Source organism: Hoplias malabaricus, chromosome 12, assembly GCF_029633855.1.
Source record: "Hoplias malabaricus isolate fHopMal1 chromosome 12, fHopMal1.hap1, whole genome shotgun sequence".
Taxonomy (NCBI): Eukaryota; Metazoa; Chordata; class Actinopteri; order Characiformes; family Erythrinidae; genus Hoplias; species Hoplias malabaricus.
Window position 1 is genome coordinate 9,428,766 of NC_089811.1, and position 18,093 is coordinate 9,446,858.

General features: G+C 46.0%; 1 protein-coding gene across 1 annotated transcript in view; it reads right to left on the minus strand.

Moving 5' to 3' along the window:
• Nucleotides 1-11,087, minus strand: part of klf7b (Kruppel like factor 7b) — a 49,291-nt gene extending 38,204 nt beyond the window's left edge. Inside the window, exon 1 of the mRNA XM_066641224.1 lies at nucleotides 10,883-11,087. Within this exon, the coding sequence (XP_066497321.1) occupies nucleotides 10,883-10,984 (102 nt within the window). The 5' untranslated portion in view covers nucleotides 10,985-11,087. The remainder of the gene's footprint in view (nucleotides 1-10,882) is intronic.
• Nucleotides 11,088-18,093: the final 7,006 nt, after the last annotated feature.

Below are 18,093 nucleotides of genomic sequence, written 5' to 3' on the forward strand. Positions count from 1 at the left end.
TATATATATATATATAAAGGCATACAGACCCTACAGACTAGAGGCATTAGACACTTCGGACATCTGGTTACCATCACTATCATTGTTATCAAGTGCATCTCTAAACATTAGGCAAGTGATGGTTAAATGTAGACATTAATCATGAGGAGACTCATCGCTTCCATCACAAAACCTGAGCCTTGGTGCCACTGGATTTTGTAAATAACAAATACCCAGTGACAGTAGAAACATGGTCATAGCCCTGGCTCCTCAAACCCATCAATCAGAACTGTGACCCGTGACCATGCACCTTTCTGAGTGACAGATGCTCTTGAATTCAACACCACATGCACTACATATTGATGCAAGTGCTGTTAGCAGTCACTTAGGATCACTTAGTGTACTCTGCCCACCAGGGGACACGGAATATATTTTACTGTGAGGGACTAATGCTGGTCAGGGTGTGTTTCCAGGAGCCCAGTGATTCCTGGTGAGTTCTGGATCCTCCACGACCCGGATCATGATGAAGTGGTTACAGACATTGAATGAATGAATGAATGAATGAACAAATAAACGTGATTAGGATGGCACTTTGTGCCCCTCAACCAGATATCAGTAAGACCTCTAAAAAGTCCACAAATGCCCCCAAGTCATTCGCTCTTAAAGCAGTTACTGCCACCTTCACAGTTTGACAAGACCCTGGTGGAACAAGATGAAGCGTCCAAGAAATAATCCTGATTGTAATCCTGGCTTAAATCCTAGCGAACACTTCAGTAGCTTTGTCTTCAGAGTCGCTCAGCCTCGCTATTCCAAATCTCTGCCTTGTGAGTCAAGCTGTGGTTTACTTGAGCCTGCTCTCATGACTTTATATGGCAGTGTTTTAACTTTAGACTCACTCACCATCAGGGTGTAATGGGCTCTGGCTTCACTGCAGAAGAAGTAACACCTCCTACGTAACCTTAAGGTATTTAGTACAATAGGTAATAAGTATAATCGGCGTTTGGTAAACGTGTGTTATTTACATGCACGGATGTTTGTGCAAACTTCTGGCAACCCAGTGTGAAAAATAAGCCTTATATCGTCCCTTAAACACTAAACATAAACCTAAATGATAAGTCAGAACGATCAAAAGCAGCAACATTTTGTACTTGTTTAATGCTATCCCTAAATCTAACCCTGACCCAATACCTAACCCTAACCATGAACCTAAGTGTAAACTCCAAACAATGAGAAACAACACAATTTTGAGCTTCTTTAACACAAAACCTAAGCCTAAACATAACCCTCACAATTAAACTTAGCTGTAAACCACCGCTAACAGCTAACAGCTAACAGCATTGTTTCTGTGATTCTTCTTCAGGTATGTAACAGACTTTGTGTGGATTTATGGGGATGTGTGTGTGTTTGTGCCAACTGTGGATGGGAGCTCAGCAAATGTAAAATAACTACACTCTAACTACGTTAGAAACATCTGTAGTGCTCTTTTTTAGTGAATTATGCATTTGTTATTGAAGGTCTTGTTGATATTCACAATGCCATGTGTTAATAATTTATGAGCTTTTATAGCTGTAAATCATACTTACATGCGAAACACTATAAACTAAGAGTACATGACTTTAACACATTATTAACTTGTTCACAAGAACATCTTAAACCTTATAGCCTTGTTACAGTGTAATGGTGTGTACAAGGTTCTTATCAAATGATGTAAACTCGTGTTGTGTAAAGAGCCACAGCCTGAGGGCAATTAGACCAGCTGCATATGTGCCATATAAATCCCTATGAATACATTTATTAGAGCTTATGAATACTGGATTCATTCCCCCACTGACAGGACCTCTGAACACTCGACAAGCTTAATAACCGTGCTGATGTTCTTAAGACAACTCCGTACAAATCCTCATTCGTTCCTAATAAAACTTATTAAGGCATTTATAGTTATTACACTGAATCCCTAAACATGTATTATTAAGAAAAATACGCTTTCCCTATTTAATTCCCAGTTCAGCACACAAGATGTCTCTGTTAATGGCTCCTTCCTCCCCACTCTGCATTAGGAAATGCTAATCATCTCTGTTTCTCACTGTACCAAAATAAGACCTACACACTGCCAACTTAACGGCTTTGATCTACATCAAGCGCAGAGACTCAGCTACAGAGACATTGCCAGGTTTCATGGAGGTAGATTTTGGGAGATGGTTCTGTGTGATGGAAGCCTCTGTGATCAAAAACATACACACAAACAATTAAATAAATATATCGTCCCAGTCCAATCAAAAACATGTAGCAAGTTTTTAGGAGAAAGAAGAAAAAACCTTCTTAAAGAGATCAATGGAAAACGATTTTATTCCAAGTAATTTTGAAGCATTTCTATTGGTCCATTCATCATTACGTTTTCACACAGTGTGAAGGACTGCCGCTGTGTTCAGATGATGATGAGTAAACTAAAAATGGAAATGGATTTTGATCGGTTTTGATCAATGGTATAAATAAATAAACGTGGATTCACTTCAAAAATATATCATCAAGAGCAAAACAAATAAAATTCCCTACATCATCCCTGTGCTGTGAAACCCATGTATCTCCATTCCCGCTGATTTTCATTTGACACCATTTGATCACCTCAGTTTTCGCAGCAGATGAACCAATAGAAATACCCTGGAGGTTTCTGGACAGCGAGGATAGGCTGATATCCCCTGACTGAGCGACTGAATGGGATTTCCGCACCGAATTCAATCCAAATTCGTCCATTCTTTGGGTGCAGCTGCTTGTTTACAGACCTCGGAGGTCTTGCTGTCGACACAAAATGACATGCTTGTGTAAGAAGTAGCGTGTGCGAGCAACCCACTGGTTAGAAAACAATACAAGTGCATGAGTGGAAGGTCCCCCTCACTTCAAAGGAGACGAGGGGCAGCCTTGCACATGAAAGACCTGCTGCCTCATGCCAGAGTCTAATTACTCTCAGCTGTCTAGGGGCTGACGGATCTGCTCTGGTTGGGTCCCAGACAGAGTCTCAGCTTTCCTCCAGCTGGGTCTCTGCAGTGCCCTGTACTGTAGTCTTTACTGTACACTGTACTCTTTACTATCAACAGTAACCTTTACTGTACTCACACAAAAAAAAACTGTCACTGTGGTGGTACAAGGGTAAATATTCAGTACTTTTAGTTTGGGAACATACCATATTCTATATAACTGTAATTTCAAGTTGGTTAATGTCCATCTTCATATCTTCATATATGCATACAGTTGTAAAATAAGTTCTTGTGTTTAGGAAACACAACTGATCGTTAAAACCACAGTACCATTATTTATGTGAGTGCTCTGTACACAACAGTACACCTTACTCTACACTCCCATGTCCTGTAGTTTTTACTGTAACCTCTGCACCACCCTGTACTGTACACTTTACTGTGCTCTAATTTTCCACTCTGTAGTGTACTCTGTACTGTACCTTTACACCAGCCTGCACTGTACTTGTTATTGCACCAGCTACCGTACCCTTAACTGTATCCTCTATGATAGCCTCAACTGTACCTTCTACTGAACTCTTACTGTACCACCACCTGTACCCTGTAATGTACCCCTTATTGTACTCACCACTCTACCATGTGTTGTCCACTCTACTGCACCCTAACGGTACCATACCGTTTCATGCACCTCCACTCTTTATTATACCCTCTAAAGTACACTATGTGCCTCCTACTGTTCCCTACATTAGAGAGTATTCTCAAAAACCGGGGATGCTACATTTCATCTTTTAAGAAGCACCAAACCTTTAGTCAGAGAACAGAATTGTGCCATGTTTCATTGCAAGTAGCAGTTGTGTGGCATTGATTTCAGAGAGTGTAGCATTCAGAACCTGAGTCAGATGATCAGGACAAGCCAAGGGCAGGAGATAGAAGCCAGTGTGTGCTTTAATCCCAACAATGAGTCACTAAAAGGTGGCTATGCTCCACCCAGACTTTGTTGATTTTGCTCTTTCTACTCTGAGGCAGAGACAGCATCCGGGAAATGCTGGATACAATGGCCTGGCTTTGTGATGTCACACAGATAAATCTCAGTGGGTGACTCAGTGCTGTGTGGCTCATGCTGATTCCTGGTAACTCATTCAAACACAAGAGCTGATACCAGAGGACCTGATAAGGGGTCAATTAAAAGTTACAAAGCTCACTAAGCAGGAGATGGCAGGAAACAACTCTCTGACTCATTACATTTGTGTGTAATCAAGGTAAGCTAACAGCTAAGGCTACTGAAAAACATTTGTGTAATGAGAGGTCTTGTATACGACAAGTCAGGGCCTTAACAGAACGGAATATCATTGGTGTCCAAAGTAAACCATGTATCTGAAACCCCTGAACAAGCACAAAAGGTCACATAAAAAAGACTCGAAGCAAAACCTTCATCAAATTTCAAATTTTTGCTTCTGTGTTATTAAGGCTTGAATCGTCATAAATCCAACAAACAACAAACATGCTACATCTGGGTCCATTAAGGTCATAGCTGTGGAGGTAAAAGAGCACTCACAAACTTAGCTACCCACACAGTTAGTCCTCAAATGACCAAAAAACAGTTTGTGAAAGCGACATCACCAGCCTGATCCTGAACCATGTGAATGTGCTCATGGTTCCTCATGGACTGGAATGTAAACACACACAAACGGCATGTTATCAGCTCAGAAGAGGAACCTGTAAAACTGGTTGGAAGGTTGGAGGTATGGCAGTGGTCTTTGCAATGCAAGGGCAGCAAAAACACTGACGATACCAAGTTGTGGTAACAAACACACTCTAAAACGGTCAGTTGCTGTCAAAACAATTTTAGTCAAAGAATCCTGTTCTTTGGACGTTCACTAAAAGATAATACATCTTTCGGTCCTGTTTATAGTTCATAGTTCTGTCCTGACAGTGAATGCTCAAAGAAGTTAACACCAAAACTCTGCATTTGCATTGATATTAAGTTTGACTATAAACAATTTCTAAAAAGTATTGAAACAGTAGCCATTGCCTGAGACACTGAAGATTAGACTCCAGCCGACTCAGAGCCAGCAGAGAGCAAACAGAGAGTAGCAGTGTCTGCAGTGTTAAAACCATCCAGGTGTTCCCACTCTCTCCACGTCCCGCAGTCCCTAATGCGCAGGGATTGGGGCGATGCTTTCTCCCAGTGCCTGCGGCTCACCAGTCTGGCAGTTCTGTCTGGCTGTAATCCTGGAGCTTTTCCAGTGGCAGAGTAGGCCAGGGGCCAGTGGAGGGATTGGGCTCAAGCGTTCTCTGAGCCTTTGGCGGATTCTCTGTGAGAAAGCAGCTGCGCTCCTCTGAGAGTTACGTAACGAGAGTTTTCAGCCGACAGATAGTGGGATAGTCTTCAGCCGGACGCAGCTGAATTCGGCCAGTGGCGGAATCAAGTCTGGGGTGAAATGCAAAGCAGGCCACTGCCAGAAGGAAAGAAGAGGAGAGAGGCTGGACTCTAGAGGTGGAGATGGAGAGGATGTGGGGAGGAGTGAAGTGACAGCTCTAGGAAGGGAAGAAACAGGATGGGGATGGGCCTTCGTAAAAGGTTCTGAAAGATGGAAACGTAGCCTTCATCAGAACTCCATCTGAGTCCATTTTTAATGGCATATCGGGGGCTCTCACACCGATGCCTCACCACCCCCCCTCCGCTCACCCCACCACCCTGCTGCCACTGCCACCGCCACCGTTCTGAAAGTTACTGGGCTGTGAAATGTGAAAAACTGCAGCGCAGAATATGCATGCCGCGTGATTCATTATCTTGTCAAACTTGGCTACTCTGGGACAGGCAGAGCTCCCTGGATGCGAGCCGGCGCTGCCGTCACCTCGGATGGCTGCCTGCAGCTTTTCTCTCCAGGGGTTTTTACGCGACCCCGGTCCGAGATGCACCCCCCCACACATTTTACACTGACTCTAATGTGCCTCTCTGGCTTAGGCATCTGACCAGCACAGCTGCAATGTCAGAAGGCTTTTCTGAAGGGTTCACGCTTCGACACACTGAGGCTCCCTCGGCCTGACCAGGTCCCTGTGTGACGCACCTACGAGGAGGTGTTAATGGAACAGGCGGTCAACCAGAGGAGCCACCGGGGTTGGAGTCTGTCACCACAGTCTTCCTGGGATTTTTAGGGACAAAGAGGTCTGCAGGACTTTGATAGTCACATCACGAGGGGCTTCCTCTGATTCAGAGCATTCTTTCCGAATCCTTGTTTTTTGGAATCCCAAAACGGACATCTCCTGTACTAAAAAGAAACTGAGGGAGGCAAATTTGCGAGACGGGTCTGCCAGGCATGCTAGACAAAGAGACACGAGAGTGACCCATTTTCAAGGCGGCCAGCGAAGAGGAAAAAAAGGTCGGCCGTCTGTGGAAGACGAAAAGAAGTAACAGAGGCGCATGTGCACGTGGTTGCCCCGGATCATTGGGGACAGATGGACAGACACTAACAAACACCCCCTCCTCCTTCCCTTCAGACAGACAGACACACACACACAATCAGTCTCTCAGGTGATGTTTTGCTAATTAGCTCGACTACCTCCATCGCATCTAATGGTGTTGTTTACCACCGCAGGCTGATTCCCCAGGCTTCTCCACCTGCTCCGACTGCCTCAAGCATGGGGCTCTCAGGGCCTCTCCGGGTGGCGCTGTTAGGGGAGGGTGAACGGGAGACAACAGGGGCCCCCTTGTTGCACAAACAGCCGCTCTCTGAATTAACCTTCCTCGTGGGTCACTGCTGAAATAATCCCTGCCTAAAAATAAGAGACGGCGGCTTGCTGTAATTACACCGAACCCTGTCTTTCACTGCCTCTTCCTGTCCTTTTCGCTCTCCTCCTGGCAGTGAGAGATGGGGTCTTTGTTCAAAGAGAGGCTGAGAGGGTATGTGTGTGTGTGTGTGTGTGTGTGCCAGAAGGCCCCGAGAGAACTTCATCACGGCTGGGTGACGAAACCCCTCTCGGTCTCCTGGTGCTTTCTTTTCCCCCGTCCTCGCAGCCCAGCCCTGGCCTCAGCCGGAGACCTGAAACTCAATTCGCCCCATATCGCGTCCATTAAGGTCTGATTCATGCTCCTCTCGCTCAGGGCCGAGAGTAGCCATCCATCTTGTCCCTGGGATGAAGGGTGCCGTTTTCCTTCCTCCAGCAGATCTGGAGCTACACTATCAAACCATCGCCTGGCTGTAAAAGCATCAGACTTTTAATGGCTTCAACTGCCCTCTTTTATTCACCTGTCACACGAGGCAAGGTCCTGCTTTCCTTCCCTTCGCTGTTAAATGGACGCTTTATTGTTCGCACTTTCCCCAAACATTGCTTCACTCTCGCTCGGATCAGAGGCCTTTCCCAGCTCTAAGAAAGCACGTCAGCAGAGATGTATGCAGAGTCACAGCTAAAGGGTTTTCTCATCAGACATAACAAGGCTGATCCACCTCCTAACACTAGACACCACTCTGGCAAACCTGCAGCGGACTGTCTCTACTTACATCTCATCAATTAGTGAGTGAATTATGCGAATTATGAAAATGTAAAAACGTAAAAACCCTGAATTGGACCCGGCCCAGAGTTCGCAAAATACCCAAAATACCACTCAAAGAAAGTGCTCTGATGAGGTGTAAAAATTAGAATGGCAAAATGACAAAACGGGTACCTACTGTGCAGTGGGCATAGCACATGCCAGACCCCCTGGGTTTTAAAAGACCCCCCTGACTCTCCTCCCTATTAACTCCTGTCCACATTTTCGACTCTGACTCTGTTTCAGTTTAGTTTACTGTACATATGCAGAACTGAGCGAAAATCAGAGACCATTTATTTACTTTCATGTGAAAACATTAAGAACAAGTTGGAAATGACAGAAATAACGCAGAATCCCCAACAAATAAATATTAAATCAGCCTTTTTTGATATAAAGTGTGTTTAAAAACGACTCTGATCTAAGCAGAAACCCACTCAAATCTGTCGATCTCACTGGTTTAGATCCGACGAGCCTCTTCCATCTGAAGCTTATACGCAAAAGTGAAATGAATAGAAACACGATTCATTTCACATTCCTTTTCAGCTGATATTTCTTTATCTGTAAAGCATTTTGAATGGAAACCCAGCTTCTAACACTATGCCATGAATGCGTAGCAGATTCCTGATGAAAACTATCTCCTAGAAACAACCCTAAAAGATTCAGATCTGACCAACAACCTTGTGCTGACCCATCATTAGCCCTGCAATTGCTACTGTTTCACAAATTCAGCTCCAGTCCTTTTACCTTAGACACGGGCTCTGGGTATATCTCCAGACTGACAGTTTTCCAGCTCTGTGTTATTAGGTTAAACTCCACACCTCCAATAAAATTGACAGCTCTTGGGATCTGCAAATCACACTCTTTCAAATGGCCACAAATCTTTCATTCCTGGCTGAAAACGTCTGCGATGTTGGATTGGACTCGCTCGTCTTGGCCCTTGTGTAACCTCTGCTGATGGAAAGCATGGAACCTAATGTAAGCAACCTGTAATATCTCAGTTTATCATCATCAAACAAACCCAGGGAATCAGAAGGACTATCTGTGTTATAAAACACACACACACAAAGACGCAGAGACACACCAGCGATGGCCTTCTGTTCAAACGGATGCAAAGCAGCAGGCAAAACCCTGCGATCCCATGTGTGCTTGTGCAGCTAATTGACTTCACCACATGCACACTCACACCCAAACCCATTGTCTCATTAGGGCACATCGCTGTTTGATATGTCAATGATTGGAAGGTGATGGACACCAGGACGGGTTGGATACGTGCTTCACTTGGGGGGGAAGGTTCTCGATAGTGGGTTCTTGATTTTGCATTGTCACAAAAACAGGGAAAACATGAGCTCGGGATGCAGGAGAAAAGCTGGACTCAGGACCAAACAATTCCTCGTTTTCACACCAGAATCACACTTTGGGAGAGTGCACTTCACACAAGCGCGAGAGCTGCAGTTGCAATATTTTGGGCCTTATTCTGGGCTGGTTTAAGGGGAGGGCAATTCTTGAAACAGGTTTACATTCCAGGTTTAACCTTCTGATGGCGGTCTTTGATGGACTGCAGACCAAATAAAGGCCTGGATGTGATTTATTCTTAAGGATTATTTGCATGCAATTTGCCACTGGGTTTCACTACACATTCTCAAGCCTAGTTGGAACAGGTGGAGAATTCGATTCCGATTCAGAACCATATCATCTACAGATTCAATTCCTCTTCAGCACATTTGCAACACATCTTACCCACAGCATTCGCTCGACTGTCACAGAGTGGAGCGCAGTGGGGGCACGTTTAACCCTGTGATTAAAAATGAGGTGTAAAACAGATTGGCACCGATTCCAAAAACGAAAGCCAATATTGTTATTCAGTGGTGTAAGCGCACTGGGGATTGCATAACGACTGAGCTACACAGTCGCTGCCATAAAGGTCCTGGGTTCGACCCATTCCTCGGGTCACTGTCTGTCAGAAGGGTGCTGTGTTCTCCCTGTGTCTGTGTGGGTTTCCTCTGGGGGCTCCAGTTTCTCATCACAACCCATATACACATAATTATACATGGACTGACTGTGTGACACTGTCCATGTGCAAGTGAGTGGCTGGGTGAGTGTGCGATGCCCTGTTGTATGACACAGTGACTCCAGGTAGCTCATCTAAACTCTGACCAGGATGACTATATGTGCTTTCAACAGATGAATGAATGAATGAGTGTATGAATGAATGAATGAACGAATGAACTATCGCATGTCTATGATGCATTGAGATATTACCAATTTCACACTGTATCCTTGAATCCATTTTAATGATGCTCCAAAGAAGCTTCAACATAAATGAGCGTGTCCTGCGTGAGATGCATGGGACACGGTTTTGAATGGATCTGCAGCCTGTGCACGTGGCACTGAGCGTCTGGGTATCTAGCACCTTCTGGAGACCACACCGTGCTCCCCGTGTACATAGATATATTATATTATAAATATATTTAAACCTCAGCCTCGGTTTGCGTGCACGCGCACTCATCCACAAGCACATGGAAGCCAGGAAGGCACGCAAGGATACAGACGAGCGTGCGTGCGTGCATGAGAACGTACGTGCGTGCACGTCCCATAGCCATAGACCGTCGCATTCAGCCGTAGAGCACGTGCTCGGGCTCCTGCACCTGACCCGTAGACGCGCTAAAGTGATCAGCACCGCATGCATTGCGCTGTGGCGCGTGCTCATAACACGATGCTTGAGAGGCAGACGAGCGCGTGGCGCTTAATGAATGAATGAATGAATGACTGTATGAATGAATGAATGAATGGTACGCATGGTGCATGCTCCACATTCTGATGTCCTGCAACGCAAGCAATGCCCAATCTGACCACAACTACACCCCCCCTCCTCTTCCTCCTCTCCTTCTTCCTCCTAAGGCTTCATGCATTATGCATCAGGAGCTCGAGCTGCTCCTCGTCGCGCGAGCGCTGCAAAAACAAGCAAGGCTGACAGGCGCGGATGCATTATTTAATGACGAGTCTCTCGTTATTAGTCCAACGTGCGCGTGAATTAGCCAAAGGCTCAATTATAGCCCTTGTGCACGAGGTGGAGGGGACAGAGGAAGAATAACAATGACAAGCAGATGTGACAGATGTGCAGGAGCGATGGGGTTAAGGAGTTGCGTTCGTGGGAGCGAAGTGGGGGCAAACGCACACGCACACGCAAAAGAGAGTCCAGTCAGAGGCAAGGGAACCAGACAGAACAGAAGCGCGTGCGTTTTTACGCACGCACGCACGCCGTTCTAGCGTTCACTTCACTTTCTGATTTAATGCCCCCCCCTCCCCGCCCTCTACCTCCACCCCCCCCCAAATAAAAGGCCAAGAACACAAATCAAAACAATTTAACAAACAAACAACAAACAAACAACAAGCGCGCGCTCACCTGCTGCCAGTTCTCCTCCAGCGACGGGAGCGCGGAGAAGTAGCCGGTGTCGTGCACGAGCTGAAGTTCCTGAAAGATACTGTAATTCGCCAACACGTCCATCCTGACGCTCCCGAAGCGGACCGCGCGCGTGCTCGGCGAGTGCGACGGCTGATATCTCGCGGCTGATCCTCGTGCAGAAAGACAAGAGCAAACAACAACAACAACAAGCACCCCGAAAAATTAAAAATAAAAATGTAAAAAAAATATATTTAAGACCACTCCTCTCTCTAAAAAAAAGGAGAGGAGAGTAAAGAAGTCTTCAGGTCGCGTGCTCCTGGAGGAGAGGCAGCAAACAACAAGAAGCCAAAAAATAAGAAAGAAAAAAAAAAGAAAAAAGAAGACCCCAAAAAATGCGCAGCGTTTAGATGCGGTGGGACAGTGGGTTTCACTTTTTCTCAGCAGCTCTCTAAAAGATCTCTTCTTTTTCCTCTTCTTCTTCTTGATTGCAATCCCGTGCTCTCGGATCCAGCTCCAGAGTGGGATGCAAGAGTGTGGCGACCACCTAGATCCTCATCACTCTCTCTCTCTCTCTCTCTCTCTCTCTCTCTCTCTTTGCTGAGCCTCAGCGAGTCGAGTTGCTGTGGCTCACGGAGCTGAAGGGAAAGAGGAGGAGGGAGGAGGGAAGTGGAGGAGGAGTTGTGGAGGGGAGTTTACGCTCCGTGAATGGGCGGAGCCTCCTGGGCGTGGCCACACGTCAGTCAATTCCGTGCGTGACCATATAAGGCGAAAAGGGCTGATGATCTCACTGGCCTCCAATTAAGGCGGAGCCCAGGCGGTTGAGAGGGAGTGGCTCGGGTGTCATTCGACGCTGGGATTGGCCGCGCACTCCTGCCGGTCCACCCCTAGATGGCAGTGAAAGGTGAGCTATTTTTAGAGAGGTATATAACAGGCTCCGCGCGCTGGACTCGGACACACGGGCTGAGGAGAGGGCCAGGGAAAGTTGTCTCTCCTGTTATGGTCATTACTGCTTGGAAAAAAGGGGGGAAATCAAAGCAAGGATATGTGCAGGACTTTTATTTTGTAGATGGGGTAGTAATGGAGGGCTCTTAGTGGGGGCAGCAAATGTCAGGGTAAAAATAAACAGCAGGGCTAATGGAGCTCAAAGCTGCTCTGGCTGGACCTGGCACTGCCAGCACATACAGCTTCATTAACTCATGTTACATAATTGGTGGTATTGATCAGGAGCATTGATCCGGTTATTGGTTCCTAATGGACAATTCCAAAGCCACGACACCCCCCACCCCCCACCCCTTAGCCACAATAAAGACGGGAAACAATGTAGCGGTAAATTTTAATAGCTTTAATAGCAAAACCTTAAAGCCAGAGCTGGTCTTATTTATTATTATTATTATAGAAACATTTAAAAAATATATATTTATTTATTATAAAACAGGCCACACACTTTAGAAACTGAAGTATTATAGTTCATGTTAGACTTTTATCAGATGAAAGTCACACTAGACATTGTCTGTGATGCTAACAGTTCATTTTGCTGTTGTTAGCTTGCTAACATGCTGGCTAAAGTATGAATTATATACAGTAAATAAAAAACAAATACTAAAATAAACTAAGCCAAATATACCGTGAAACCCCTCTGACCACGTTCCAAGCTTCTTCACATTTTTGCACCCTCTTATTATCAACTCTCAACGTGTTGTATAAAATGTCATGATGACACATGGCTAAAGTTAGCGCTTTGTCCTTCTTGGATCTACAGTATTATAATACAAAGCTCTGCCCCTTTAGGTCACCACAGACAGAGACTTCGGAGGACGCATCCTTCTGAGGCCGTGGCCACGTCTTTGAGACACGGCTGGACACAACCCAACACCATTATACATCAGTAAAAGTAGACTTACACGATCTGGACGTAATGTCTAAGCTGGACTTGTTCATGGATGTAGTAGCGTATTGTTTTGCATGATCAGGAGCTACACATGAGCTTAAATACATCATGCCCAAAGTCGAAGGCATGGTCTAGAGTGAGGACCTGACCTCACTGACGTTTACATGGCTGAATGCAATCAGATCCTCACAGGAATGTTCTGATATCAAAGTGTAAAGTCTTGCTAGAAGAGTAGAGGCCATTTTTTTTTTTACAAAAAGTGGGCACCTCTTATTAATACAACTCCACTTAACCTTTTAAACACTCAGCACCCACCTGGAACATGTGACAGGTATTGGGCACCACCCATCCTCATTTGGTAGAGAGGGGACAGCTTTCAAATCCATAACGGCACATTTATGAATGTGTTTTTAACAGAAGCATTTAGCCATAGATGTTATTTTTAGCTAGAATGCTGCACATTGAACACGACTGTTTCACCCAGTACAACTGTCACGCAACATCAAATCAGACACAGGGTTTTAGCGTCCATTGTTTACGACAAAAATAGGTATGTGTCGAAGGCCTTGTCGAGATATGTTGCTGAGTGTGTTTCCACAGCGCTTGTGTGTATTTGGCGCATGCCCGTGTGATTATATAGGCCAGCTGTATAGGCACGGTGTGTGGCCACATATCTCACTTCAGTCTGACTAACACATAGAGACACTCAGTAAAACTAGGCCATGTCCTTCCTTTATTTCTTCCTTTGTTTCTCCTATCTGTCTTTCTTGTTTATTTTCCCAAACAGCCACTCTGCAGTCTCTGAACTCTGCAATGAGCTTTTGGAGCAACAAGGTCTTGTACATGCCACAGAAGGACCATCCAGTATGTTCACAACACTGGTACAGACACAGTTTGTAGCTGTTTGTAGTATCACCTTTCTCCCCTCCACTGGAGGCGCTGTTTCTAAGACATTCAGACAGGACAAGAAGAAAAAAGTGATGTAATATGTTACATGGTGGTGTTTAGCCTTGTTAGTGTGTGTGCGGGGTGGTGTATATTGTGTATATAGTTTATTTGATTATGTGCGAAGGGCTTGACATGACTTGTACTTATACGATATAATTCCGATATCGATATAAACAGTATAATATCGACGAAAAAGCTTCCAAGGACAAACAAGAAACATGACATCACCATCAAACTTAAACATATTGGTTTTGTCAATATTAATATTTTACACTAAATTGTAAATCTAGTGCTGAACTGACGGCAACACCCTGTAATGAAAGTCAGATGCTGAATTATTGTCCAGCCCTATTGTATGTAGATACAGACACATCAGATTTGGCACTTGGTGTCTCCCATTATTGCTTTGGCTACTGAGAATGTAGCTTCATTTAACATTGATTAAAAGTGTAGGGCAAGGCCATTAATACTGTCTGTGGGTGGTAGAATAAGAAACACATCTGTCCTGTAATTAGCCGGCAGTTTGGATCAGTAAGGGAAATGTTACCTTCAATCACAGCAACGAGAGTTCATAAGTGTCCAGCCATCGACGTCTCGCAGTGAACACATTATTCAGGCATTGAGATGTAAATAAAGTGAAACGGTTAATTTTATTTTCAGTGGTGGTGATAGGAACCAGGCGTCACTGCGTCTAACGTTCAGATAATTAGAGATGAATTACCTGAGACCAGATATTATGAATTATTTTAATATTTATAAGTACCTATCTGATTTAATAAATGTACACTGAGCTACATATGAGTTAATGTGTTTCCACATTCTTCTTTTTATTGTAATATTTGGACACAATGTGTCCCGGACTTGGTTCTAACTTGTGTCCCAGGCTCTGTCTTGATGTAGACCCAGTGTGTCCTGGCCTCTGTCTTGACTCAAACTCTAGTGTCCTGTTCTCTATCTTGACTCAAACTCTATTGTCCTGGCCTCTGTCTTGACTCAGACTCTAGTGTCCTGTTCTCTGTCTTGACTCAGACCCTAGAGTCCCTGTCTCTGTCTTGACTCAGACCCTAAAGTCCTGATCTCTATCTTGACACAGACTCTAGTGTCCTGTTCTCTGTCTTGACTTGGTCTCAGTGTGTCCCTGTCTCTGTCTTGACTCAGACCCTAGTGTCCTGGCCTCTGTCTGGACTCAGACCCTAGTGTCCCAGTCTCTGTCTTGACTCAGACTCTAGTGTCCTGGCCTCTGTCTTGACTCAAACTCTAGTGTCCCGGCCTCTGTCTTGACTCAGACTCTAGTGTCCTGTTCTCAGTCTTGACTCAGACCCTAGTGTCCCAGTCTCTGTCTTGACTCAGACTCTAGTGTCCTGTTCTCAGTCTTGACTCAGACCCTAGTGTCCCAGTCTCTGTCTTGACTCAGACTCTAGTGTCCTGGCCTCTGTCTTGACTCAGACTCTAGTGTCCTGTTCTCAGTCTTGACTCAGACCCTAGTGTCCCAGTCTCTGTCTTGACTCAGACTCTAGTGTCCTGGCCTCTGTCTTGACTCAGACTCTAGTGTCCCGGCCTCTGTCTTGACTCAAACTCTAGTGTCCCGGCCTCTGTCTTGACTCAGACTCTAGTGTCCCGGCCTCTGTCTTGACTCAGACTCTAGTGTCCTGGCCTCTGTCTTGACTCAAACTCTAGTGTCCTGTTCTCTGTCTTGACTCAGACTCTAGTGTCCTGGCCTCTGTCTTGACTCAAACTCTAGTGTCCTGGCCTCTGTCTTGACTCAAACTCTAGTGTCCTGGCCTCTTTCTTGACTCAAACTCTAGTGTCCTGTTCTCTGTCTTGACTCAGACTCTAGAGTCCTGGCCTCTGTCTTGACTCAGACTCTAGTGTCCTGGCCTCTGTCTTGACTCAGACTCTAGTGTCCTGGCCTCTGTCTTGACTCAGACTCTAGTGTCCCGGCCTCTGTCTTGACTCAAACTCTAGTGTCCTGGCCTCGATCTTGACTCAAACTCTAGTGTCCAGGCCTCTGTCTTGACTCAGACTCTAGTGTCCTGGCCTCTGTCTTGACTCAGAATCTAGTGTCCTGGAATCTTTCTTGACTCAAAATCTAGCGTCCCGGCCTCTGTCTTGACTCAGACTCTAGTGTCCTGGTCTCTGTCTTGACTCAGACTCTAGTGTCCTGGCCTCTGTCTTGACTCAGACTCTAGTGTCCTGTTCTCTGTCTTGACTCAGACTCTAGTGTCCTGGCCTCTGTCTTGACTCAGACTCTAGTGTCCTGTTCTCTGTCTTGACTCAAACTCTAGTGTCTTGGCCTCTGTCTTGACTCAAACTCTAGTGTCCTGTTCTCTGTCTTGACTCAGACCCTAGTGTCCCGGTCTCTGTCTTGACTCAGACTCTAGTGTCCTGGCCTCTGTCTTGACTCAGACTCTAGTGTCCTGTTCTCAGTCTTGACTCAGACCCTAGTGTCCCAGTCTCTGTCTTGACTCAGACTCTAGTGTCCTGGCCTCTGTCTTGACTCAGACTCTAGTGTCCCGGCGTCTGTCTTGACTCAAACTCTAGTGTCCCGGCCTCTGTCTTGACTCGGACTCTAGTGTCCCGGCCTCTGTCTTGACTCAGACTCTAGTGTCCTGGCCTCTGTCTTGACTCAAACTCTAGTGTCCTGTTCTCTGTCTTGACTCAGACTCTAGTGTCCTGGCCTCTGTCTTGACTCAAACTCTAGTGTCCTGGCCTCTGTCTTGACTCAAACTCTAGTGTCCTGGCCTCTTTCTTGACTCAAACTCTAGTGTCCTGTTCTCTGTCTTGACTCAGACTCTAGAGTCCTGGCCTCTGTCTTGACTCAGACTCTAGTGTCCTGGCCTCTGTCTTGACTCAGACTCTAGTGTCCTGGCCTCTGTCTTGACTCAGACTCTAGTGTCCCGGCCTCTGTCTTGACTCAAACTCTAGTGTCCTGGCCTCGATCTTGACTCAAACTCTAGTGTCCAGGCCTCTGTCTTGACTCAGACTCTAGTGTCCTGGCCTCTGTCTTGACTCAGAATCTAGTGTCCTGGAATCTTTCTTGACTCAAAATCTAGCGTCCCGGCCTCTGTCTTGACTCAGACTCTAGTGTCCTGGTCTCTGTCTTGACTCAGACTCTAGTGTCCTGGCCTCTGTCTTGACTCAGACTCTAGTGTCCTGTTCTCTGTCTTGACCCAGACTCTAGTGTCCTGGCCTCTGTCTTGACTCAGACTCTAGTGTCCTGTTCTCTGTCTTGACTCAAACTCTAGTGTCTTGGCCTCTGTCTTGACTCAAACTCTAGTGTCCTGTTCTCTGTCTTGACTCAGACCCTAGTGTCCCGGTCTCTGTCTTGACTCAAACTCTAGTGTCCTGGCCTCTTTCTTGACTCAAACTCTAGTGTCCTGTTCTCTGTCTTGACTCAGACTCTAGAGTCCTGGCCTCTGTCTTGACTCAGACTCTAGTGTCCTGGCCTCTGTCTTGACTCAGACTCTAGTGTCCTGGCCTCTGTCTTGACTCAGACTCTAGTGTCCCGGCCTCTGTCTTGACTCAAACTCTAGTGTCCTGGCCTCGATCTTGACTCAAACTCTATTGTCCAGGCCTCTGTCTTGACTCAGACTCTAGTGTCCTGGCCTCTGTCTTGACTCAGAATCTAGTGTCCTGGAATCTTTCTTGACTCAAAATCTAGCGTCCCGGCCTCTGTCTTGACTCAGACTCTAGTGTCCTGGTCTCTGTCTTGACTCAGACTCTAGTGTCCTGGCCTCTGTCTTGACTCAGACTCTAGTGTCCTGTTCTCTGTCTTGACTCAGACTCTAGTGTCCTGGCCTCTGTCTTGACTCAGACTCTAGTGTCCTGTTCTCTGTCTTGACTCAAACTCTAGTGTCTTGGCCTCTGTCTTGACTCAAACTCTAGTGTCCTGTTCTCTGTCTTGACTCAGACCCTAGTGTCCCGGTCTCTGTCTTGACTCAGACTCTAGTGTCCTGGCCTCTGTCTTGACTCAGACTCTAGTGTCCTGTTCTCAGTCTTGACTCAGACCCTAGTGTCCCAGTCTCTGTCTTGACTCAGACTCTAGTGTCCTGGCCTCTGTCTTGACTCAGACTCTAGTGTCCCGGCGTCTGTCTTGACTCAAACTCTAGTGTCCCGGCCTCTGTCTTGACTCGGACTCTAGTGTCCCGGCCTCTGTCTTGACTCAGACTCTAGTGTCCTGGCCTCTGTCTTGACTCAAACTCTAGTGTCCTGTTCTCTGTCTTGACTCAGACTCTAGTGTCCTGGCCTCTGTCTTGACTCAAACTCTAGTGTCCTGGCCTCTGTCTTGACTCAAACTCTAGTGTCCTGGCCTCTTTCTTGACTCAAACTCTAGTGTCCTGTTCTCTGTCTTGACTCAGACTCTAGAGTCCTGGCC